The 27112-nt window shown below is 35.8% G+C and overlaps 4 protein-coding genes across 4 annotated transcripts; 2 read left to right on the top strand and 2 right to left on the bottom strand.

Moving 5' to 3' along the window:
* Nucleotides 1-454: 454 nt before the first annotated feature.
* LOC107688905 (fas apoptotic inhibitory molecule 1-like) lies at nucleotides 455-2674 on the bottom strand. Its single transcript, XM_016486735.1, has 4 exons — nucleotides 2401-2674; nucleotides 1803-2037; nucleotides 1347-1396; nucleotides 455-1123 (listed from the first exon to the last, which is right to left on the bottom strand). The coding sequence occupies exons 1-4, from the start codon at nucleotides 2512-2514 to the stop codon at nucleotides 974-976; spliced, it is 549 nt and encodes a 182-aa protein (XP_016342221.1). The 5' UTR covers nucleotides 2515-2674; the 3' UTR covers nucleotides 455-973.
* Nucleotides 2675-3220: 546 nt separating this feature from the next.
* Nucleotides 3221-9090, top strand: ccdc80l1 (coiled-coil domain containing 80 like 1). Its single transcript, XM_016486608.1, has 7 exons — nucleotides 3221-5388; nucleotides 6133-6289; nucleotides 6380-6516; nucleotides 6629-6780; nucleotides 6877-6980; nucleotides 8325-8408; nucleotides 8532-9090. The coding sequence occupies exons 1-7, from the start codon at nucleotides 3673-3675 to the stop codon at nucleotides 8828-8830; spliced, it is 2649 nt and encodes an 882-aa protein (XP_016342094.1). The 5' UTR covers nucleotides 3221-3672; the 3' UTR covers nucleotides 8831-9090.
* A 2539-nt stretch (nucleotides 9091-11629) lies between these two features.
* Nucleotides 11630-16857, bottom strand: LOC107688884 (thiamine transporter 1). Its single transcript, XM_016486714.1, has 5 exons — nucleotides 16852-16857; nucleotides 15924-16161; nucleotides 14842-15034; nucleotides 12340-12481; nucleotides 11630-12238 (listed from the first exon to the last, which is right to left on the bottom strand). Exons 1-5 carry the CDS (start codon nucleotides 16855-16857, stop codon nucleotides 12104-12106), a joined length of 714 nt encoding a protein of 237 aa, XP_016342200.1. The 3' UTR covers nucleotides 11630-12103.
* Nucleotides 16858-20782: 3925 nt separating this feature from the next.
* Nucleotides 20783-26414, top strand: LOC107688883 (zinc finger BED domain-containing protein 1-like). The gene is made up of 3 exons (XM_016486713.1): nucleotides 20783-21147; nucleotides 23707-23967; nucleotides 24681-26414. The coding sequence occupies exons 1-3, from the start codon at nucleotides 20872-20874 to the stop codon at nucleotides 26412-26414; spliced, it is 2271 nt and encodes a 756-aa protein (XP_016342199.1). The 5' UTR covers nucleotides 20783-20871.
* Nucleotides 26415-27112: the final 698 nt, after the last annotated feature.

The following is a 27112-nucleotide window of genomic DNA, read 5'->3' as shown; positions in this document are numbered from 1 at the left end:
GCTGAGATACAACTACTTGAAAATCTGGAATCTCAGGGTGCAAAAAAAATCTAAATACTGCGAAAATCACCTTTAAAGTTGTCTAAATTAAGTTCTTAGCAATGCATATTACTAATCAAATATTAAGTTTTGATATATTTACGGTAGGGAATTTACAAAATATATTCATGGAACATGATCTTTACTTAATATCCTAATGATTTTTTGGCATATAAGAAAACTCAATCATTTTGACCCATTGGTTATTATTGCTACAAATATACCCATGCTACTTATGACTGGTTTTGGTCCAGGGTCACATAAGTGTACTAAATCAACTATTCTATTTAAAATTGTGTTTTGAAAATTTAGTTTAATAATTTAATATCCGATGACAGACAAAGCAGAGTCCCATTAAAAGAGATTAATGTAAAGGTAAAAATATTCTATTAATTATATACAAGCACATGAATACATACATGTTTAATTGGCCATATTATAATATATAACATAATAGCAACACTATGAATTCTAACTGAAATTATGTCACTCAATTTCTAGGACAGGTTTTAATGATTAGTGAAGATGTCTAAAGTGTACATCTAACTCACTAAGAGCCACTAAGAGCCTTTTGTCTGGGCATCTTACCACAAGGCTCTGATTTTACCCTTTCAAAATAAAAACAATATTTTTTACTCCACACATCTGAAACATTTATGTGTCCACAAATCTCTTATTAACAAATAGACACAAAAACCTTTGATATTCAGCATAATACAATATCATAGATAATGATAGCCAAGCCATTCATTAAATGTGTTGGTGGGGTCATTTACTTTAAAACCTTTAACATCTTTGTAACAAATAAATGAACAAATACCACCGTACTGGATCCACTGTAGAAAAAAACTTGTCCGATGCCATCTGTATCTAATTCTGATAAAGTACACTGTTGCTAAATGTCTTGCACAGCTGAATTCCATTACCCTCCATTTTACTCAATGGCCTCTTCTATCCTGATTCCATCCACCAGCAGGGAATGAACTATTCCGTTTCGCTTCCTTCCACTACTTGTTGCTTTAATGCAGCATTCATGGTTCTCCACTGCAAAGTGTGTCTCGCTTCCATTCTCTGTAAACTCCCCCTGCACAAAGGAAATCAATATAAACACAGGCCTATGACTAAACAAGCACCAGTCTTGGGAAAGATGTGATATGAAAAAGATGGTGTTAAGTTTTTCCACAGTGGCCACACAACTACACCATTAGCTGACTTGACTCAGACTTAAATAAACAATGGACCAAAGTGGATCTTTCATAGACCCAAAGGCATGTGCTAGTCTGAAATGCAGTATTAAAATGATTTACCATAGTCTCTATTTTCTGTCCATTGCACCATACATCCATAGTGTCTTTCTCTAGTGAAACAGAAAAAAAAACAATAGTTTGCTAATAGTTGTGTTTTAATTACAGTTTAACTGTCTAATGTCTGCATGAGAACAGGACAAATCAAACAAGCGATTTTTTCTGTTCTTTTAGTAAAGCAACATGCACTAATTTAGACTACGTTTTCACACTTTTTGATGCCCCAGACCCCCACATGATGATCCCCTTGAGAGGACATCCCGTCCTAAAATATAATGGCAGACGTATTTTCATTAAAAAAAGTAAACCGTTTTAATTTACTTTTACAAATTTTTCTGCTGACTCCGGACCCTAATTGGAAGTCATTCTCTTCTTACAGTGTGGTTGGACAATATAATATACAAAGCATATTCTTTTTACATCATAAATCAAGGGGGATGTTTTGACAGTGTCTCTTACCTAGAACTACCCTGTAATCAGCACCACCCAGTTTCAGCACCCATGTTTTGGCCAGTTTTGATCGGTTGTCCAAAAAAGTTTGGAGACTTTTTCCGTTGATGTCCAGTGTGTACTCATAGGAAAACCCAGTGATTACCTCAATAGATATGGTTGCTTTTGTATCTGTGCTCCCAACAGGGAATGTTTCTTGAACATTGCCCACCAGTTTGAACATCCAATCCCTCCTCAACACCTCCTTAAAAAGTGGATAAGACTTATTTTATATGATCTTATTCATATAATATCTGGTCTCTACATAGTATCAGATATTATCTTATTTTATTATCTTAATTATAATAACATAAGATACATATTACACCGTATCTTATTATCATTATCTTATGTTATTATTGTCTTAATATCAAATTCAAGGTCAAATAAAAAGATTACATAAAAATATTAATAGAAACTTGAAATATAAAACTTTGTATATGAAGTAGGCCACAGCCTAAATTTAATGATTATATAGGCCTACATGTGTAAAAATATAAGACAACTATCTAATCTAATCTAACATAATGACAAATAAAATAAATACATTTTACTGACTACTTCTCACCTTCCCATTAATGTAAATGACCCGTTTCCCTGTTGTTGTTCCATGTTCAAACTCAATTCGGTAAACCCCATCACTTAGCGGCACGTCCCACGCTCCCACAATGTCTCCGGACATGCTGCGTTATCCACACTGCCCAACCGCCCTATACTATTTTTAATTCTATGTAATGTTTTAGCTTCCGCTTGATCATAGTAGCAGTCCTCATTATGCGCAACTGCTGATTAAATCTCTGTATATTATTGAGGCTGCCATCCTACTGTATGCTCGCTCAGCAACGAGTGCATTAGTGTAAGAGGCTTAATTTATCAAGGCAGTTGAGTGTTTGAGGAGAGTTATTTTCACTGCAATTAAATTTAAATTGACATTAGGTCTAGGAGTAAAAATCATAAAAACTTTTTAAATGGTTAAAAAGCTTGGATGTTTTTGATGCTCTCGGGTCACTACCAATAGATGGCAGTCCTCTCTCTCTCTCTCTCTCTCTCGCTCTCTCTCTCTCTCTCCCTATTATTAATTAAATAAATAAATACAGTTTTATTATAACCTGAAACAGATTGAACGGCAAAAATGCATATTTATGTAGGCTTTGTGATCAATAAACTTTGTTTTTTAATATTAAAAAAATTACATAAAATAATTTACAACCCTATTTAATGCAATGTTATGGAATATGAAGTTGTGCGAAGTTAACGTAGCATATGTACGTAACATATTAGCAAGTCACGCTATTATCATATCAAAAGAGTGTGGGCGTGGTCAATCTGGCTGTGAGCCCCGCTTGTTCAGAACTTTCTTCCAGATTTCAGTGCATGGAGCTCAGAGAGCATTGAGTAGCATTGGAGACGATGATCGTGAGCTGAGTGTCTTTTCACGCCGTTGTTTAAAGGATACAAACGGAAAAAAGTGTTGTGGAGTTTTGCCTGTCTTTCCTGGAAAGTACTGGACGTAACTGAATATTATAATGAGGGAATTTAGACGGAATAATGCATTTCCCTCAATCATTTGACAAACTCATTCGCTTTGGATTATGACATTATATAATTTTTCTACGAAGGCGAGTTGGAATTACTGTTAGTGGTTTCTTTACATCCGTTTTACATAGTTTTATTAAGTATTGTTCTGTCTTTGTTAACTATTAGTAATGTAACACGTTTTTACCGTTTGTTTGTCACTCTTGATAATTTGTGACTCGCTGCTGTTGGATCAAATTACGCTAAAACCATTTCCAAACCTACTCGCCTATCCAATGTCATAATTCTGGAGTGATTTGTATTTATGTACAGTAGCAGTATAATTGCAATGAAAAATCTTCAGGTACATGTCATTTTGTTGACTCTGACGTTGATTCATGCATCTGACTTGAAGTCTTCCATGGTCCTGAATTACACAGGAGCAGAAGAAGGAAATGCACAATTACAACCAAACACTTTTGTCAAAAAGTACACAAATGATATACAATCATATAGAAGATCTGCAAGGTTATCCACTTCCAGGAACACAGATATACTCAGGAAGCCTCAGAATGATCAGAACGTGGAGTCCTCACGACCCCCAGCCAGGAGGCTCCTGAAAGGGCAAAGACCAGTTCCGCACAGGAAACCCAGTGTAACTAACAGCAGTCCTGCTCAAGAACCTAATTTTCAATCTACTCCACTGGGCGCCACTAGCTCCATTAACATCTTGGCTGGCTTTGCAGGTAAAAACCGTGTGCTGGTCATTTCGGCTCCCAACGACTCTGATGGCTATTACAGGTTAATGATGAACTTGCTCAAGCCTGATGTGTACTGCGAGATGGCGGACAGACACATGCAGCAGATCATAATGTTTCATGACAAGGGGAAGATGGGAGGCAAGGTGAGACGAGTTAGCAATCAGGGATCTCTGGTGGAGGAGCCGCTGGATCCAGCCCTGGTGTCAAGACTGATGGGCTTCCTGAAGTTGGAGGATGGTAAGTTTGGAATGGTGCTTCTAAGAAAAACCCTTCAGGTAGAGGAAAGATACCCATACCCTGTTCAGCTGGAGGCAATTTATGAAGCCGTAGACCAGGCACCTATGCGTAGACTGGAGAAGGCCAGGCAAAAGGGCTTTGTGCAAAAGTGCAAGACTGCTGGAGTTGAGGGCCAAGTGGTGCAGTCTGTTGGCTCAAATGCAGTTGGTTTGCAACCACAGGTGAACATGGCAGAAAACACAAGGCAACACAAGGTAAAACCGGTCCCTCAGCCCACCCAGATGACTCAGGCACAAATATCAACTACCATCAGCACTACTACAATGACTACAACCACAAAACGTACTACCTTGAAAACTACAACTTCAAAACCTACTATAACAACCACTGCACCCTCTACCACCATTTTCCCCTCAACAACAACTACTATTACTACAAATATACCCACAACAGTGGAGCAAACACATCCACACACAACCGTACCCTGGCACACATCTGTTCCCAATACCTCTGAACGTGTCTACCGGTCCTCACCACGAAACCATCTGAGGGACACAACTACTCATCTCTCTGTTACCTCAAACTTCTACAAACAACATAAAGAAAAATACCCAGACCACACGCAAAAGATTTCAACTGCAATCTCACCAACACAAGCATCCATACAGAAGCCCAAGGACAAACTGCCTGTGGTGAAACATGGATGGAGTAAAAAGCTTAGTCAGCACAGCAGAGAACGTGACACACAGAGGCCCACTGCTAATAAACCAGAGACGGAACTTATGACCAGCCAAAAGGGGAAAACTAAACCTGACAGTGCCGACAGGAGGAAGAAGATGGATAGACCTGAAAAGCCTTTAAGGAAGATACCTGCAGGGAAAAAAGACTCAAAAGTGACTAAGGAGACAAATGTCAGTGTTCAAAATAAAAAAGCGCAAAAGCCAGATGTCTTTGAAGAAAGGGCTGTTGTGGATCAGGCAGCGAATCCCAAGAAATCGTTAGACACTTTTTTGAGTTATTTTCAGAGAAGACGACGACTCATGGTACGTATGGCATAAGTGAGACACATGAAAAAAGTAATATAGAGATATAGCTCGGGGCTCAACAATAAGGATTTTACAATGCCCAATGGATAAGTGCTATAGCTTGCAATTTTTTTATTTTTGATCTTTACACATTACATGTCACGAAATGTTTTCTAAGACAGTTGGTGACATGGAATTCTGTTCTTATCTATAGATCAAATATTTAGAATTTGAGCTATTACTGCAATATTTCTTTAGAAAAAGTTTAGAAAAATTAGCATTTGTTGAAAGCAAAAAATTGTGTGTAAAACTGTAAAAGTATTTTTTTAAATATATTTTAAAATATTTCTAAAATAAATATTAATGTAAAAAATACATTAAATGACTATCTTTACATTTTAAATGTAAACATTTCAATTCATAATTTCACTTATCCAATCCTTACTATTGAGCCCTGTAAATATTCTGCATTTAGGATTCTATGAAGAATATTCAACATCTAAAGTGTAAAAATGTTCTACACACTAAGAGAATAATTCTTTTAAGATCCTTTCACTGAAAGGGAAACCCAAAATGTGAAACCCCCCTTTTGGAAACTTTATTTTCAGAAGTGATGATATACAAGTTAGGTTTAAAGTTGCGTTATTTGCTCATTAAAAAAATTATATTACGTTCTAAAAAATTAAGAAGTATTTTGGTTCATAAAAGCACTTTAACAACTGTTTAGTGTCTTATTAATCTTCTCATTCTCATCGGCTGCAGATAATTACTGCTCCAGATGAGCAGAATCATATGTACAGTGAACAGAGGGATGAGTACCTGGAGCAAGTTTGTGATATGGCACTACGTAAAATTTCCATCATCAGCATCTTTGGGCCCCTCACAAACAGTACCATGAAGATTGAACACTACCAGACAGGTCAGTGCTGCTTACTGTGTTTGTTTGTAACATGTCCTATCAAAATGTCTTCATTCAGATTCTATTATTATTATTATTATTATTTAACAGAACAGGATAGGCCCTTGCGGGGCCTGCCGGACAGTGACCTTATCAACCAGGACCTCATCACAGCATTTCGGAAGCATTTTGGGATGATTTATAATGATTTCAACATGGTGTTGACTGACTTTGACATGAAAGTCAAGGTGTGTAGTAAAAAAAAAACCTAGATAATTTTATCAGTGTATATGAGATGTAGATGTAATCATTTCTGATCTAATTTTATAACACAAAATTATGCATTCCTGGTTTCTACAGCAACGATATGAAGTGCCAATTGTCATGAAAGCAGTGTTAGACTACATTGACACATTGTCAACCCGCATTAAAGAAATAGAACAGCAGAGGAAACTTGCAGTTATGTGCAAGAAAGAAGATAAATCAAGATCTCTCGAGGACTTCCTATCTAGGTTTGAAATGACTGTTTGTTTTTTGTGAAAATATATAATGCATTAACATAAAGAATAGGCTCATCTCAATGCTTTTTCATTAAAATGTCTCTTAAGATTCCGTTGGAGGCGGAGACTGTTTGTAATATCCACCCCTACTGATGAAGAATGGGCCTATCAGCAACAACTCTACACCATTAATAGCCAAGCCTGCAATCTGGGTGAGATCCTTTGGGTAAACCGTAGCAACGTAATTTAAGAACATCTTCCATTTAATTCTACATACTTTAATAAACATGCGCTTTTAAATGTAAACATACTACTAGTGCTATTTACTATAGACAAATCCAAAAGAATGAGACAAAGAGAAATGTTTCATTTCACATTCAGTGGTGTAGGCTGTATACTATTACATTATCACCAAAGCCCATAGACTTGAAATATTTACTTGAAGCACAACGTACACTATAAAACAATATGTAGGATTTCTATTAGGCATTAAACAGAATATCCATTAAAAGTTATTTCAGCCAGTGGAATCACATTGGGGTCCTAGACGGACTGAATTGTTCATGACATCAGTAATTGCGTAAAACTAGCCCATCTGAAAATGTACTAGACTGCGAAATTGCAGGAAAGTTGAGACTATATAACACCGCACTCAAATGATCAATATGAGGACCATGTTATGAAATACAGAACGCTCTAAGAGCTTTGCTGTATCAACACCACTCCCAATTGTTTATGTAACTTGGGAAAATAGACACTTTTCTTGTTCTCTGAAATTCCATGATAAGCATTTATAAACAAATTTGGGGTCCATTCCAATGAACACCCTATGCACTCATGTCAACAGCTGTAATTTTTATGGACATTCCAATCAAAACTGCATGATTTAACACAACTACTCTTAAGTTCATTATACATTATCTGGATGTCTGACCTTCCAAAAAACCAGCTTAACAACAGCTGACAACTAACATTAAAAAACTATTTGCAGTACATCTTGGGAACTGGTCAAAGTCAGATTCTCCAGAGATCTTCCTGCTTATAGAAATGCACATATGTTATTGGTACTTTTCTTTGAACTGGAACCAGCTCTCATCTTCACAAGAGCCCTCAATCACAAATGCCTCTGAGGAATGGCACCAATAAAAATAGGATGACGCAGTCCTTTTACAGCTCTTTTGTTGGCTATTTTGGAGGTAGGAACATTGTTAAGAATCTTACTCTGCATTCTTTACAATCCAAGAGGACCTGTGGATGTTTGGGTCCTGCATAGCGATCCAACAGAGACCACTTCCTCTCTGGGGCATGACAGCTTGATTGATGCCCTCATAAAAGAAGGCCTGTTTTAGAACAAAAAACAACAACGGACATCTTTAATGCAGATCACATGCATGTTTCAGAGAACATCTCTATAAAAAACTCTCACTCCAATCTCATGTATATAGTACGAGTCAGAGTTGGAAACGGCTGAGTCATCTTTAGTTGTTTATCTGTTTAGTCTTTCCGGGCATCTATGAATTAACCAGCGTTTTTCATTAATTGTTATAAATTCACAGGCCTGCGTCATATATCTCTATTGAAACTTGTTGGAAAAACCCTGGATGACATGAGTGGAGTCCTGGAGCTTTATCCCATAAATGGTGAGATTGTTTTGCATTGAACAAAACTCTTTTATGGCCCCTGCACTTCCTTTATTGCTAAAAATATGATGTAGTGCCATTTTATTATGGAAAAAACTGAGGAAACTCTGGTTTGCATTGCAGGAAGTGTATCAGTGGACCGTGAGGACCTGTCTGCCTCGCTGGTGCAGGACATTAGGAACTACTTCCAGATCAGCCAAGAATATTTCTCCATGCTGCTTGTCGGGAAAGATGGCAATGTGAAATCCTGGTATCCCTCCCCTATGTGGTCCATGTCAATCATTTACGAGCTGGTCGACTCCATGCAGCTTCGTAGGCAGGAGATGGCCATCCAGCAGTCTCTCGGCATGCGCTGCCCTGACGATGACTATAGTCATCATGATGGTTACCATGAGGGCTATCATCGTGGTTACGGATATTAAGAACAGAGGGGAATGTCTTAGAGCCTGTGCACTCTCTACTAGGAAAAGTGTGAATAGTTTCAAATGTCAGAAAACCTTGCTTTTGTGTTTTTCTTACTAACTACGACTACGGACAACTCTCACTTTACTATTTTGTGGTAGCTGATATTTAGATTTGCTCTTGACATGAAGTAGATGATTTCTTTGATGTTTTTGATTTTGACTTTTCATAACATGAATGTATTTGCATGTGGGAATGCGTTTTTTTTTTTAAACGGTACGTTTACGAATTAACAATAATAAACTTTAAATTCCAATAAAGAAAAAAAAAGTGATTTGTTAATGTTTGTGTTTGTATTTTGTTCATCAATTAATCTCAGAGAAGCAAAAAAAATATATATTTTTGTATTTATATTTATATTTATTTATATTGCACATATTTTGTAGACTGTAAAGTCCTAAGAAAGCGTTTCATATTCTGGGAACTTTTATGTATGGACTGTTTTAGCTGAATATTCTTCCATCTGGAATTTCTCTACTGACCTCTACTGGGCATTTTGGGATAGTGTAAAAATATGTCTGGCAGAGTATTGTATACGTAGTGTGTAGTTTTGTAAGAGGACTACAAACCATTTTGTAAGTGGATTTTTCATACATCTAATGATCTGCTGGAAGATTTAAAATAGTCTTTTTAAAAAAGCCAAATGTTAAACGAGGTTATTAGCATATCTGTAGTTGAGCACTTTACATTTTAATTAGTGCAAACCGTACATATTTTATACCAAAATAAATGCACAGAGCCACATTTTCAGTGATCAGGTCATTTATTTTACTTCTGCAGAAAACATCTACAAAATCATACTTGTACAGAAAACCACTCAATATGTTCTGCTTTTGTATCCAACATCATAGAGCACATAACACCTAAAAACTAATAAATACCTTAAAAAGTAAATACTAATGTTGTTCCCACACACAAAATACTCATACAACCCCATTTTGGTCTCAAATTTCCACAATTCTTTACAACATGACTGAAATATTGCTAGAGATTAAAAATGACATTTTGTTATAATGTTGGCACAATCATTATACAGTGAACAAGACAATCATGTTATTGCTGTAAAAATACACATTTCAAATTGTATTCTGATGAAGGCTGAATATTTAAGAAAATATATCTAAACACAGTATTATTGCAAGTAAATTAAGCACTGCATATTTCTAAAAAAAGCTTTCTACTGCAACATTTTTCTTTGAAGTTAGACCATAAAGATTTAAAGATACTTGCCAAGCTGAATAAACAAATATGCTGCAATAGATGGTGCAATGCACTAACTATACCAAGTAATATTACCATGTAATTATAGACAAATCTAAATAATGAACTTAATTCTGTTGTGTGTAATCTGATACAGTATATCCAGGACTATAAGAGCAGTGTTCAATAAACACACCAATGTCTTCCTCTTTATTTGTAAATTCAGTGCTTTTTACAGAATAATTTATTAAATAAAATGGTAACACTTTATTTTAAGGACCAATTCTGACTATTAAATAGCATGCATATTACTAATATATTGGCGGGTTATTAGTACTTACAAAGCACATATTGGATTAGATCCCTTAATCCTACCCCATACCTAAACTTAAAAACTACCTTACTTACTTTTAATAAGCAGCAAATTAGAAGTTTATTGATGCAAAAGTAATTAGAACAGTTAGAATTGGACCTTAAAATAAAGTGTGACCAATAAAACATAGATGGAATGTCCAACAAAACTAAAGTCACTTAAGCCCCGTTCACACCAAGAACGATAACTATAAAGATAACGATATTAGCGTCCACACCAGCGAACGATATCATGGTTGTTATAATCGCACGCTCGTCTGCCGCTTTAAATTCTCGAGCTCCTTACAGCAGGATGGATTCTGATTGGCTGTCAATTTTTTATCGTTCATCAGCTGGACAAAAATCGTTTTGAAAGTGATTCCAATGATATCGCTTCTCTGTCTTTATCATTATAGTTGTGGTGTCGACTCTGCTATTCTTTAATATTGAGAACGATTTTTAGAACTATATCTTTATCGTTATCTTTATAGTTATCGTCCTTGGTGTGAACGGGCCTTTAGCATTTTTCCTCAAATTTGATTGGTCACATGACTGTCTGTTTGATTTAGTCACTGATTCAGTCAAAAACAAAACCATACTACTTTGTGTTGCACAGAGGTTGATTGTTTTGTCGCTTCATTTGGAACTATTTTCCTTGACAGACCACAAATAGACAAAAATTACTGACAAGGTTGTGTCTAAAAGGTCACATATCATCATCGCTCTTTTTTATAATCAAAAAGCAATATCACAATCATAATTGTGCTGCAATTCAAAATCAGCTCCAACCAAATGTGCTGACAAAGAAAAATATTTTTGATAGTGAAGAAAACTGGACCAAGTGTTGTTTTTTTTCATCTTCATATGAATATTTCTATTCAAAATCAAAATGTGTGTGTAAAAAAAAGAGAGAGAAAAAAAAAAAAAAAAAAAGAATTGCAAGATGTCAGTTGCAATTGTGCATTTACGTTTTGTCATTTACATTTTTCTCTGAATTGTGAGTTTACATCTCGCATTTCTAAGTTTCTATATCATCATTTTATAATTAGAATTAGGAAATATAAACTCACAGTTGCAAGAAAAAGTCTTGCAAGAATTGTAAGATAAAAAGCAATTAAAAAAAATTTTTGATTCCATAGTGAAAACGGGCTTCCATACTGATAGCATTAGTATTGACACTAATAGAGTAAAAAAGTGGTTGAAAAAAAAAGAGAGAAAAAAAAAAAAAAAAAAAAAGAGTTATTTGCAGTGAAAGTACCATAACTCTGCAAATGTGTCAGAGAAAAACTGAAAAGATTGCCGATTCAAACAAGCGCTTACATTAATAATGTGATAGTATTGGCTAAAACGTCAAGACTACTTATTTTGTCCTAGTTGCTTAGATTCAAGTAAAGTAAGGCATCATAATGGTGTGAATAAAATATTAAATAAGTGGATTTTGTTCTTCACACTCTGGGACCCCCAACGGCCACTTTCAGTGTATAATTGTAAACTCTGTTATCAAAATCACCAGTGCTTTTATAACCTTTAAAAGCTGGATCTGTGACTGATTTGGAAATGCTGCATTTTCTTAATATACAGTTATTATTGATTTTGACCTGATTATTTTTTACCTATGCATTCAGTTGAACGGAAAGACTATTCTATAACCTTGTGCTTAACGGATGCTGATGTAAGGGGTTTCAAGCCTCTGGAACGGTTTCTGTTGAGGGTAATTCATTCTGTCCTTCAGGTCCCCTTCTTTTGTACAGTTTATACAGCCAAGCAATCAAGAATATCACAGCTATTACAGCAAAGTAACTTGCATAGATCAGAAACTGTGGAAAGGAGCAGACAAAATTGCAAACGATATTAGCAGCTTTCGTTAGTGATCCACATTCATGATGACACACTGAGCTAGGTATATGTTGTACTTCACCTGTAGAAAAATGTCCAGGCCTAGACCGACAGAATCTACTACAATCACAGTAAGAAGCGTCTGCAGTAGAAGTGCGATGAAAGTGTTTATTCCAAAAACCAAAGCATATCTTCTCATACTTAGGTTAGCAGCTATCTGATACCTGCAATATAAAAGAAGGCCATTTTTTGGAAGAAATATGAGTGGCAATTGTCAAGTGCACAAGGAGAACTTGACTGAAAGAGCCAATAGAATTTCAGATAAAAGAGCAGTCATGTTTAGAAGGGAGTCTTGCAGCAACAAGATTTTGTGCAAATTAAACAAACACTGATGAATATGGAAAAAGTAGGTATTAAAATGGCTCAAAACTGATAAAAATACAGATGGGTATGGAAGCAATGACTGAGTTTGGGCGCTCTGCAATTTACAATCTCTGAAGGTGAGAGATTTTAGGGCAGAAAGTATGGAAGGATATGGAGACAGAAAGCAGTACTTGTTAATGTAGCTTTTGCACATTCTATTTCAGTTTGATGTTTTTTTGTTAGATATCCTCCTTAATCAGTGATTCTCAACCAGGGGGCCAGAACTTCCAAGACTTCCAAGAGGGCCACAAGATGGCTATAAATGAATTTAAATAAGACTAAACAAGCTTTAAAATAAGCTAAAATCCAGATGTAAGCTGGCATATTTCTAATTTTAATTCATTCCTTAACAACTGCCATTTTATTTTAATTGTCGTCTCGGGAAAACCTGGATACATGAGGGAATTTCTAGACCTGGTAAAGACAGACAGATATAAATTGCTATTTATTAGTCAAATATAACTTAAAAAAATATATAAAAAACTGTAAATCACAAGTGACTATAAAAGTCATGTAAATTAAACACATTCAGTACTGATTTCTGGAACTATTAAATTTAATTATCTTAATTATTTAGAACTATTTAGAATTATTTAACTGTTTTAATATATTGCCACTCCTATGTTCTGAAATACAAAATAAAGATGGAAAGAAGCAGCTGTCAATACAGTACCAGAAACATCTTGGGGTGAACCTTCAGATATATGGAAGGATATGGAGACAGAAAGCAGTACTTGTTAATGTAGCTTTTGCACATTCTATTTCAGTTTGATGTTTTTTTGTTAGATATCCTCCTTAATCAGTGATTCTCAACCAGGGGGCCAGAACTTCCAAGACTTCCAAGAGGGCCACAAGATGGCTATAAATGAATTTAAATAAGACTAAACAAGCTTTAAAATAAGCTAAAATCCAGATGTAAGCTGGCATATTTCTAATTTTAATTAATTCCTTAACAACTGCCATTTTATTTTAATTGTCATCTCGGAAAACCTGGATACATGAGGGTATTTCTAGACCTGGTAAAGACAGACAGATAGAAATTGCTATTTATTAGTCAAATATAACTTAAAAAACAAACAAAAAAAAAATGTAAATCACAAGTGACTAGAAAAGTCATGTAAATTAAACACATTCAGTACTGATTTCTGGAACTATGAAATTTAATTATCTTAATTATTTATAACTATTTATAACTATTTATAACTATTTAACGGTTTTAATATATCGCCACTCCTATGTTCTAAAATACAAAATAAAGATGGAAAGAAGCAGCTGTTAATACAGTACCAGAAACATCTTGGGGTGAACCTTCAGATATTGGCTTTGACAAACGTTGAGAACCACCGTCTTGAATATCAACAGTAATAATCAGCAGCAGTAGGAGTTAAATTTTTCATATTGCAATCCAACTACAAGTTATGCCAAAATAATTGCAATAAGCTTTTTTTGGGCCACATCATGCAGTAGCATCAGAAAATAAAACAAGGTATGTGCCCGCCGAATTATTATGGGCCATATGCCCAAAAATCTATTACCTGCTAAACAATTAAATGAATCAAAATCCTTTTAAACAATCAATAGAACAGTTGTTCCCAACCCTGGTCCTACAGTACCTACCAAAAACTGCACATTTTAGATGCCTCTAATGAAACACAACTGATTCAACTCTTCAGCTCATTAGAAGAAACTCCAAGACCTGAAATAGTTGTGGCAAATAAGAGAGACATCCATGTGCAGTGTAATAATTTAAATTGACCTTACAACAAGTCCATGTCAGCTTCCGTGATTTGATTTCAGAAATCATGTTACACGTTTTTCTTTGTGTTATAGTCAGTCAATTGTGTCTTGGTTTTTTACAGTTATATTTAGTGTAGAAAAATAAGCTGATACACAAGCATGTGCCTTTTTTTGCAAGATGATAAAGTGCACTTGAAGTGACTGATTTCTAAAATCATCAGGTTCATCAGTGATCGAGCCAACTTGTGATGTCTTTTCGATAGATGGACACAGATTACCCACCCCTGAGAGTGGTAAAGCAGTCACTGTTGTAAGGTCAAAGACACAGGGTTCCTAGCACTTCGTAGTCAGAACAAAGTCGAAAGATACCCAGCTTACAATGGATTTCTAAAGAAAATGGATACAGATTGACAGCTTTACTTACGTTGCTATGGTGATAAGCAGCATGTAGGTAGCTCTGAAGAGCATGTAGGAAGTGTAGCAAACCCAGATATTTCGGATGGTGTCCATGAGGTACACACACACTGCAATTACCACAGAGAAAATGCAGAGGGCGAGTTCTCCCCACACTGCCCAGGACACTTTCACAAAGCTTACAACAAATGCTGCAAAAGCGCCTGGTGGAGAAAAAAACAAACAGATAAATTAATTCATTTGGGAAAAATGTGTCAAACTGTTTTATTGTGAATCACATAACACAGTTGTGTGTCTGCTGTTATATATGACCATTGAATTTGTTTATGATAATGATGAAAATGCTGGTAACAAATGGAAGCTTGATTTCACCTTGGGATAAAACAATAAAAAAAGGTAACTGCAACTTTTTCTCCCACAGTGTTGAGTTTATATCTCACAATTCGAACTTTGTTTCTCACAATTCTGTGAGAAAAAAAAAAAGTCAGAATTGCAAGATGTACACTCAGCATTTTGAGTTTTTCCCTCACAGTTCCGAGTTTACATCTCACAATTTTGACTTTTTTCTAAAAAAAAAAAAAAATCTGAATTTCTCAGAATTCTGAGTTTACATCTCGCAATTCAGTTTTTTTTTTTTTGCTTCCACCACGGCAAGCAAAAAAAAAATGTTACTTTTCAATTACAATAAGTTAACATACTAATGTTTTACCCAAGAATTACAACTTTATGTCTCGCAACTGAATTTACATCTTGCCATTCTGAGGGGGAAAAAAATGTGAGAACAAAGTCTGAATTGTGACATATTAATTGTGAGAAAAATGTTTGAATAACTTTTAATAAAGAGATACAGCCACAATTAACGTTGTTGCTTTTTTTTTTATTAACAAAGTCTGAATTGTGACATATTAATTGTGAGAAAAATGTTTGAATAACTTTTAATAAAGAGATACAGCCACAATTAACGTTGTTGTTGTTTTTTTATCCTGTGGTGGAAACGGTCTTCCATAGGTATAATGTATTCTCTGTTACCTATGCTTTTAAGAATGGGAATATAATAAAATGAATTGAATAAATATAACCAGATGGCCATACCAAGCAAGGTAGATATTGTCTCCACGTATCCATTGTAGATCTCAAAATCACTGGAAGGCAAGATTTTCTCCCAAAGTGCTTGAGCATAATTAATCACCTGGAGGTAACCACATGTGGATAAAGCCCACCACACTGACCAGGCCAGTAGGGTAGAGCAGGAGTAACACTCAAGGAAGTCTGACCAGAGAATTTTTAACACTTCCAGTAATCCACTACTACTAGTATTGTCCTTGAGAGTCTGAAAGTCAAACAAATGAGTCAAACCAAGTCATAGAGACACATGCATATGTCTGTGAACATATCAGTGTGCGCAAATTTTTGTATTCTTTTAAGGCCAGTATTTAAGGGATAGTTCACCTAAAAATGAAAATTGTCATCATTTCCTCTCCCCCTATGTTGTTCCAAACACATAAGACTTCAAAACACAAATTACGATCATTCCAATAAAACCTGGGATGTTTCTTTCCTTCCACTGAAAATACAGGTTACTAAAACTTAGAAGATGCAAAAGGGTCATGGAGTAGTTGTTAAATGAATCCATATGAATCAAACGGTTTAATTTAAAGTTTTGTGAAGAGACATGTTCTCTTTATAAAATAAACAGATTTAAATTATGCTTTTATTCACACATTAAACACACATACATAAAGCAAATGCAGAAGCTTGTAAAAGTGTCAAACTACAACAAACCTCAATGGCTCTTGTGCATCACGTACATCTGAACTTCTGGGTTTACCAGATATGACGTGGGCTATGTATGTGTGTCAACAACTGTTTAGATGTAAATAAAAGCCTAAATTAAATCTGTTTATCATATAAAGCAATCATGTCTCTCATATAGATTCATTTTAATACACCTTTTTGAGAGTTTTGATTACCTGGACATTCAGTGGAGGGAGAGAAACCGCTCTGGTTTCATTAAAAATACCTTCATTTGTGTCTTGAAGATTAACAAAAGTCTTGTGTGTTTGGAATGACAGAAGGGTAAATAAATTGATTTTTCTTTGAAAACAATGTTTTATGCTCAAAAAGGAAACAATGCCTTAAGAGCCAGTGGGTGTCAATGTTTTGAACAGGATCATGTGTAATTTCTTCTTATTTTGTTTAAATATCATGTTTTTATTTTGCACTCCCTTTAGATGCTACAGATGAGGTTTTTTTTCTTGAGCATTAGTGAATGTTTTCTTCATTTCAAGATTATAAGTTATATAAATATATATTTTATATTAAAATAAATTTAATTAAACAGTTTGGAAGAGCAAATGTGTGTGTAAATATAGACATATATACACACACACACACATACATATATATATATTTTCTTCACACATTCTACAAGGGGTTCCCAAACTTTTGCATGCCAGTGTGTGTGTGTATGTATGTGTGTGCGCGTGATATACATATATATATATATATATATACACACACATACATACAGTGGCATGCGAAAGTTTGTTAACCCCTTGTAGAATCTGTGAAAATGTGAATAATTTTAACAAAATAAGACAGATCATACCAAATGCATGTTATTTTTTTTTTATTTAGTACTGTCCTGAGTAAAATATTTTACATAAAAGATGTTTACATATAGTCCACAAGACAAAAAAAAATGCTGAAATTATTAAAATAACCCTCTTCAAAAGTTAGTAAAAACAAAACAAAAAAACAAGTTAGCACTGCCCTTCGGAAGCAACAGAAGACACTTGCATGTCTCCCAGAAGACAAATTAAGTACAATTTACCTTGATCTTCAAATTCAGAAAGTTTTCCCCCCCAATCATAGTCACTGCTGGAAAGGAAAAGATGGATCTCAAAATCATACAGTCACAGCTGGAAAGGGTTCAAATATGCAAAAGATGCTGGAAAACTGAAGAATCTGCAGGACATGGAAGATTTATCTGAAGAACAGTGTTTAACTGTTCAGAACAAACAAGGAACTCATGAACAACCATAACAAAACAAAAACAAACAAAAAAAAAAGAGTGGTAGATCATCCAGGTAAACCACGCACAGTATTAAGAACCAAGGGTTCCCAAACTTTTGAAAGGAGTTATTTTAATAATTTCAGCATTTTTTTTTTTTGTCTTGTGGAGTATATGTAAACATCCTTTATGTAAAATATCTTACTCGGGACAGTACTAAATAAAAAATAACTCCGAGAAACTACTCAATGAGGTTCTTACCAAGAATTGCATTTTTTTATGATTTTTTTCTTCATCATGATATACCAGAACAGTTGTGCTACCTTGAAATTTTAGTTTTTTTGCAAAACTATTCAAGCTGACAACCTACAATTAGCAATTCTTTAAAAGACAGCTACTAACCACACAAACACTCTCGGAAGCCTAAAAAAAATCTTGTGACGCAGATTTAGTAATGAATGCAGGATTTTGCTTTAGTGAAAAGATTAAACTTCTAGGATTAGACAAATAGCTGGCAGATTCCCATCTATGGGGCGGGGGGCACTCTTACACCCAAGTATATATTCTTCACAATATATTATTTACATCTTTTTCTAAACATGTAGATTCTTTGAAGCGAGTGAGTAACAGAATATATAGGCTATGTAGCAAAACAAAAAAAACTTGATTACATTTAATTTTATTTTATCTTATTAATTTCTCTTATTTCATTATTACATTCAGAACCGATATTTCGCTTTCTGTTAAAGCCCTTTAGTTACTGAAGTTACTTTTCAAAGACGTCTGACATCACTTCACCATACGCTTACATCACCCTTCAAGCACATTTACCTCTGTCTCCGTCAGATTTTTATCAGGTCCCATCAAAAACGGGGTTAGAAAGGGTTCCAGTGGTCTGTGGCTGCAGAAAAATCCATAAATACATAGTAAAATGGTAGGGTAAAGCCATGGTTCAGACATACTCGCTTGCGCCTATTGACCTTCTTGCAACGAACAATGCAGGAACATTTTGCAACAACGCTCTCGCTCACCGGTTTTAACGCGAGTCAAAGGGACAAGCGGCGCGGGAGAGTGACGTCAGGTAACAAGCCAATGAGAGCGCTTTTCGTTGACACGCCCCCCTCAGACAAAGCTGTGCAAGAATTTGCAGGGAATGTGTTTTACTGTTTGTCATCATGATTCATTAAATATTTCATGGCATTATTGTCAAATGATTGTTTCCAGATGATAGGGCTAGGCAAGAACTTTGAACATAAGGTACAAAAAAATATCAACAGAATTAAAAGAGTGTGAGAACTAGACCTTAGTCAGGGTAGTGTCATATTTAATTTTTTGACTCGAATGATTATGAGGAAGAGAGTGTGTTAAACCTGGGTTAATTCTCAGTAAGAATGTTTGTAGATGTATCAAAAATTGGTTGGTAACAAGTGAAGATGGTAATGCTGTTTTTGGAATTGTGGAATCATCCTCCTACATTTTCTTATTACTGTATGTTGAATATTGTTGATGCAGAATTTACTTGCAGTGTCATAAATATTAAGTCACTGACTCACCAAAGGTTTAATGGCCCAGCATGCACACACACACACACACACACACACACACACAAGCAGACACAGTACATATGCCTACCTGATTTGCTTTAAGGCTATATTTTACAATATTATACATAGGGTTCTGGCCCAAAACAGTTATGGTTTATTTGCTTCAGTCTTGGCTGTACAGTGACCTGCTTGTGGACCAGATCTGGCAAACAGGAGTGCATTGCCAAAATGCTACCATTCCATGCAGCATGGGGGCCATGTGAACAGAAGTAAAGTGTGAAAGTCCTGGGCTAGAGTACAAATAAACTGTAACACACAATAAGCCCAGGTTTGGTTTATTTGGTCTGTTCCTGGCTGCATATAGGCACTGATTTATGTTTTTGCCAGTGGGTGACCACCCTCAATATACAATACCTCCATTACATTAAGAATAGATGTTTATTCTAGCTTTACAGAAAGTCTTTTCTCCTATCTGCCAAAATATATAATCAATATCAAATAATGGTTGGATATTGGCTTTGTGAGTGTTGTGGAGTCAATGGATCAGTGGAACATTCTGAAATTTCCACTCTATTACAGGAAGTATATAGTGAAAGACAAAACTTATTAGAGGAGTTGAGCAATAGTACCACAATCTATTACCACAGTTCCTGGAATGTACATTGTTAACAGTTTGTATGTGTGTGTGTGTGTGTGTGTGTGTGTGCGTGTGTGTGTTGACATTACTGGTAGGCAAATTAAACTACTTTTTTTCTGAAAACATTTTCTTAAAACCAACAAGGCCAAAATTGCCTGTTGAAAGAAACACATGTAAATTTAGCATATTAAAGCATTATATTATAGTTTGCTGTCTTTAAAGGCTGTGCCCTCCGAGGGTCACATTTGTTGGATGCATACATCTTTAAATGGAAGATTTTTTTTTTTTGGTACAACTGTTATTCAGAATCAAAATATATTTGTGTGTGTGTGGGTGGGAGTGCTCTGGGTGTGGTTGTGTGTGTTTAACAGAAGAAAGAAACTCACTGGAACAACTTGAAACTGAATAAATTGTGGATGAATTTTAATTTTATAATGAAATATCCCTTTAAGCCTGATATCAGAAAAGTACCATTTCATTCTAAAGAAATGACAGTAATTTAGCCTACACCTCAAGAGGAGGAACAGTCAGTTTTATAGTGGATACTTTTCGGAAATTAGACATCCTCGATGACAAACTTTTAACCTCGGGCGCGACTTCGAATGAGACACAAGTGAGAGGGATCCGTGTACATGGAGAAGGAGCTGAACACACGAGTCTGAGAAAGTATAGTGTCTTTGCTCCATGCTAGCAGAAGGTGGCAGTAATGAGCTATTTTAGTTTGCCCCACGCCGGAAACAGCAAAAATTGTTCCATGGGAAATGCGCCTCTGTCGTTCGATAGTAACGGATACGTTATTTGGATTACGTAATTAGATTACAAAAATAAAGAATCTGCAAATAGTATATGGTATGTTTTATTTATTACACGATTACACATGAATCAGCAAGTGTAATTTACTGTTTTTGTTTGTACGTTTTATACGAGCGGTCCACGCCGGAGCCTCGTGTGAAGATGGAGCGGTCTCGTTTAGCCTTTGACCACTGGATGCACAAACACTACTTCACATTCAGGGACACAATAGGGAGAAACATTACTGTTCAGTGCAACCTCTGCCTCCCAAAGATCAACATCTTATCCACTGCAAGGGACTCGACGTCTAATCTAAAAAAGCATTTGGAGGTAAGTTACATTTGCTCGTTTTCTCAATTTAACACCCATCGATTGCTTTTTTTATTGTTTTTGAGTTTGTGGGGCAGCTATGCAAAATTAAACTATTTTTGGTAGATTCCCGGTGGGGTACAGATAGAAGCGTTTGTTACACTCCTAAATGTGAATCCAAGAAAATAATATATGATCACATTTAGTGGCTTATAAACACATGTAGGCACTGATTTTCACTTTTACCTGTTTGTCAGGCGAAGTTTTAAGCGAAACGTGGGACAGACGATCAACAAAGTGGGAGTGGTTTTGAGTTTATAGTAAACATTTTTTTATGATCAGTAACGTTAATAAGTTATACGTTATAGTGTGTTAAATTGGGTCTAGTGTTAACGTATAATATAATATCTAATCATAGAATGAAAAAGCTTAATCTGTAATCGATTGGTGTAGGTGAGCAGGACTGTTCCTATTGTTTTTTTATAACTCTCGTTCCGCAAACTCTTTAATTAAACTGTCGACATTATAATGATTTAAATAAAACACGTTAGTAACATTAATTTGTTAGGGGAAAATGTTGTTGTTATTAATGTAATACGTGGTCACTTGGGAATGTTTGGTAATACCGCGTGTACTTCTCATGGTTTGTTTATTGTGCTTTGCAGAAGGAAAAAATGGCGCTTATATGTCACTATTATAAGTGATTCGGCAACGACATCTTACTGTATGTTTGTAAAATAAAGTATAAAACTATCGAAACATGCATATCCTCTGTAGATTTACATTTAAAAAAAGAAGCAAATGCTCGTCTGAGAAAATGGCGGACGGCGGCAGTTGCCATTGCCATGGTGGATTGGTCCATTAGCCTACATTAAGGCGGGCTTAGCGAAGTGTTTAACTTTGTTAAATGAAAAATGCTGCCTTGTCTTCGAAATCACCCCCTATTCCCTATATAGTGAATATCATATAGTCTACTACACGAGAAAGGAGTGTATGGAAATTGCATTGCGAATTCAGACAATGATGTAAATATCGTGCGCTGGAGAGGACTCGAACATGCTTAAGTGGAAAAAAAAAGTATGGATAGTTGGATACTAAGTGAAAATTTGACTCAAAAGTCAAAAACATGCTTTAGTTAAAGTTAAAAAAAAAAAAAGTACACCTTTAAGTTGGTATTTAAAAAAGAAGTAACCTAGCAAGTGCATACAACTGAGAAGTTTCTTGTTTAAGCATTTTGGATTATTTTCTTAATGCAAAGTGAATGAATTTCATCAAATGTTCTGTCAAACAGACATTGAAAGGTTTTGTTGTTTTATTCACAGAAAAAAAAAAGTACAGTGGGACACAAACACATTCTAAAACAGCGAGATGTGATGAGGCCCTAAATCTACCTCTGAAAGACAGACAAACTAAATTGCTCAAAAGTAATTGCTATGAACTGTATGCTTATTATAATTAAAACATACAATATTGACTTTTAAAGCCACTTTTTGTGATGCCAGTTCAGTGCTTATGTCAGCAACAATTGTTATTTGGGGTACTGTTTTTTTTTTTTTTTCTTCTGAGAATGCTGATATGTAATTAGCTATATTAATTAGCTTAAATTGTAATTAATTTGATTAAAAATTAATTGATTGAAAGCCGTAATTGTGTAAAAAATAATAAACTTGGGACTGTGCAGTTATACTCCCCTTAACAGATTTTTTGCATGTCTACGAGCAGTGCATTTGCTTTAATGCTGAAATAAAAATTCCATAATCTTGCATAATGGGTAATCTATATTGTTTGAGGATGGTAGGATATAGTGGTGGGTGGTTTGACCAAAAATCTGTATCACACTTTAAAAATGTATTTATTATTTTTTATTTTTTTAAGGATTCTGACCATTTCACGGTTTATCACATTTTTTCCATGATTTGGGTCTTTATATGAATCAGAATGACAATTATGTTTCAAGTTATTTGTTTCATAAATTGTTGTGTGCTGGGTTATTTGCTTGATTTATTAGAATTAGTTGTGTGTTATAATAGTTCTAAAAGCTCTCTAACCATTAGTCAGAAGTATATGCAGTTAACAGGGATCCCCTATCAATTCATGATGCTGTCTACGTTGCTTAGCATCTTGTACTGGTATGCCGGTTTTTTAAAAATTCATACCATGTGGGTATTTCAAACCAGTTTACAGTTTGAATGGGTAGATTGCCCAGCACTAGAAGGATTGAATGAGTGTGCTGAATAATTTACACTATGGTTTTATGTAGATTAGGTTACTTAATGCACTATATAAAGGAATGGGACAACTACAGAGACAGCTGAACTTTTATACGACTTGGTTTAGGACATGTTTGTTCATAATAGTATGACGAATAATTATAATTCATCAAAGCACTTTATCTGTTCCAACTAGCAATGTAATGGTATGATGATTTTACGGTACACGGCTTTAAATGATAGTATAAGTTAGGATTTGTATTTTTAATAAAACCAAAGTAAAGAAATTATTTTTCCATTTAATCTACGTTTAATTAAAAGATAGTCATAAAAAATGTCTAAATTGCGCCTTTCTCCTCTTTCATTTAAGTGTCACTCACCTTGCCAGATGCGCAAACGCCAGAACACTGAAATGTCGGAGCCTGAGCCTCTTTTTCTCCCACCAAAGCGGCTGAAATCCGCTGTATGGGAGTATTTTGGGTATTTAAAAGACCCAGGAGGCACCATCAATGCTGATGGTTATCCAGTTTGTAGATTGTGTCGGAAAAAAGTGTCGGCTCGGACCGGCAACACTTCAAACATGGCACACCATCTCCGTGACCACCACCCCAAGGAATTTGCAAAGATGAAGGTAAATGAAAATACTGTGAATTGCTAATAAATAAAAGGTAATAAACTATGGATCGCCTTTCATACATTTTTTTTGTTGGTGCTTTCTGACATTTACATATGCAGGCCGAATGTTTAATGCAGAAAAAAAACAACCCAAAAAATTACTGTGAGGAAAAAAACAGCAATAAATAAGCACCAAATGTAATAAATGATTATACCGTTTTCATTGTACCGTGATGATTTCATACCGTTACACTCCTAGTTCATTTTGCCTCAAAGCCACTGTCCCACTGTATCCAACACGTTAAAGGGATAGTTCACACAAAAATAAAAATGATCATTTACTGATCGTCAGGCTGTTCAGAACCTGTAAGTTGTTGTCTTTTGTGAAACACAAAAAAAGGCATTTTGAAAAAAAATTTTTTGATCATACAATGAATATCAATGGGGTCCAAAACAACATTGGACCCCATTGACTTTCATTGTTTGTACAAAAGCAGTTTCAAGAGTGACTCATATCCTTTATTAAGTCATTCATTCATTATTGATTTCAAACCTGGAAAATGTTCTTAATGAATGAATGAGGCTCTAATAAATATCCAATTTTTTAGGACAACACATACTTATTATTTAACGCCTTAAAGTGTTTTAGCGTTTAATGTGCCTTGGTTTCACCACGTTTAAGCACAGAAAATAAACGTCTTGTTTTGACTCATTTTCTTTGTCCTACAGAGAAAGCATTCTGTGGTGTGTAGGAGAAGAATAAGGGATGCACCAAGCGTTGAAGCACCAAGCAGTGATGGACCAAGCGTTCTGGAAAATCAAATGGCAGAATCATCGTCTGAAGCGAAAGAAGACATGATTGATCCCACCACCATTTATCATCAAACATCACAATCAAGGCTAAATACCCTGGTTTTTAATTTTATTGTAGAGGATGTGCAACCCATTTCAATTCTAGAGCAACCTGGCTTCAGGAAGTTGATTGAAGCTTTAAGCAGGGGCAATAAAGTCATGTGTCGAAATACTTTCATCACCAGGCTTGAAGTAGCGTCCAATAAAATGAAAGGGGAGCTAAAAGCGAAACTTGACAAAGTGCAGACATTGTGTACAACTGCTGATGTATGGTCAGTGCAGGACAGAAGTTATTTTGGAATGACTTGTCACTGGCTTGAGGACAATCTCGAAAGGAAGTCTGCTGCTCTTGCCTGCACGAGAATCCCCATCAGCTATACTTGTGAAACCATCATCGCTAAAATTCAAGAAACTCATTCTTCCTATAACATCGAGAGCAAAGTTCAGGCCACCGTCACTGACAACGGTAACAATTTCGTGAAAGCCTTCAAAGAATTCTCTTCCGAGGATGACCAAGAAGTGGAGCAAAGTCGTTTTGAGGATTTGGGCAGTATTCTGTGTGATGGAGAAATGGGTGGAGACTTCTTTCTGAGTTACTTCTTACCACCCCACCAACGGTGTGCTTCTCAAACACTGAACTCGATTGCCTCGAAGGATCTAGCGGATGCCGTCTCAAAGGGACAGGCAGGTAAACTGCACAGCAGTGCAATTGAAAAATGTGCAGCAATATGGCACAAGGCCCAATCATCCACTGAAGCTGCTAATGCAATTGAATCCATTGCAAAAATGAATTTCACAATTCCTTGTTTGAATCAGTGGAGCTCAGAATACTACGCCATTAACAAGCTGATGTCACTTACTGATTCACAGCTCAACCAGCTGTCTGAAGTCTTAGGTGTTCCACATTTTACACCTGATGAAACCGCGTATCTCACAGAATATACTGACGTCTTCAAACCAGTGGCTTTTGCGCTTGACCTTCTGCACGGAGAAGAAAAGTGCTTCCTTGGCATTGTGATACCAACGTTGTTGACCCTTAAAAGGAAGCTCGAGGAGAAGGCAGCAAACACCCGCCTTTTCTCCAAGGTCATTGACAGCACAGTCAAGGCAATTGACTCTTGCTTCAAGCAGGTGTTTGAAAGTTCTGATGCCAGATTGGCCACAGCCACCATGCCACAGTTTAGACTCTGGTGGTTACCAGAAGATGAGAGGGAGAGTCTTCGAGCACAGTTGATCACTGAAGTTTTACAGGTCGACCAAGGGACCGAAGAAACCGAGACCAATGGAGGCCCTGTTCATGAGGATGAATTCTTCTCCTATGGACCTGGAAGTTCTAGCAACAAAGGTGGAAAGAGGGAAGCAGCAGAAGAGGTGTGGCTGTATCTCCAGGGCACAAACAAAGATCTGAAATGCCTAAATGAATTTCCAGGCGTGAAAAAAGTGTTCATCAAGTTCAATACAACTCTACCCTCAAGTGCCCCAGTGCAAGAGCTCTTCAGCAATGGGAGCAATATTGTGACCCCAAAAGGACATCACCTCTCAGATGAACGACAAAACTTAAGAAGAATTCAAATTCTTGAAAAGAATCTTCTTAAAAATCATCCTAAATAACTTATTAAAGTTAGTCTAACCTCAGACTTGTCTTAAATAGCAGTTGTAGGAATGATTTAATCTTTTAACTAATGATTTTAGTGCAAAAAAAACAAAACCCGGCGCAAATGAATGAAACAGATCGCTTCACCTTAAGAAAGGACATTTAAAAGTAGGCTAACTGTTCAAAAACATGGCGCATGAAAATGTGAAGCCGTCATTTTCTTTTTAAGAAAAAAAGAGATGCTCTTAAGAACATGAGAATTTCTTAGAATTTTTGAAGAATTACACTTAAGAACATTCTTACGAACTTTGTAGAATTTATCTTAAGAAATTTCTTATGAAGATTTTCGTGAATCCGGCCCCAGGGCCCCTATTTATCAAGCCTCTGAGAATTAGTCGCAAGAACGCTGCTAAGAATTGACTTAAGTGTAAAAAACTTATTGGCTCAAAGCTGCTATCAAGCATCTCATTAAGTGGCATAAGTCGTAATTTAAGCGAAGTGTAGGACTAAATCTTATGTGTCAGCAAAGAGACCAAGAGGCGAAACTGATTCTTTTTGGGTAGCAGCCACTAGGTGGCGTTTCGGTAGCGCGGCCACCATTTTGCTGTGAAAATTCCAACTGGACAACAGATACACAGAAATAGACAGAATAAAAACGAAAGAGAAGTCAAAGTGGAATAAAAGAACGCAATGTTGGGCAATCCACTGCAAAAAC

The sequence above is a fragment of the Sinocyclocheilus anshuiensis genome, unplaced genomic scaffold (genome assembly GCF_001515605.1).
Source record: "Sinocyclocheilus anshuiensis isolate Anshui unplaced genomic scaffold, SAMN03320099.WGS_v1.1 scaffold101, whole genome shotgun sequence".
Taxonomy (NCBI): Eukaryota; Metazoa; Chordata; class Actinopteri; order Cypriniformes; family Cyprinidae; genus Sinocyclocheilus; species Sinocyclocheilus anshuiensis.
The sequence above is the reverse complement of the archived record's forward strand: the minus strand, read 5'-3'. Positions and strand labels throughout refer to the sequence as shown.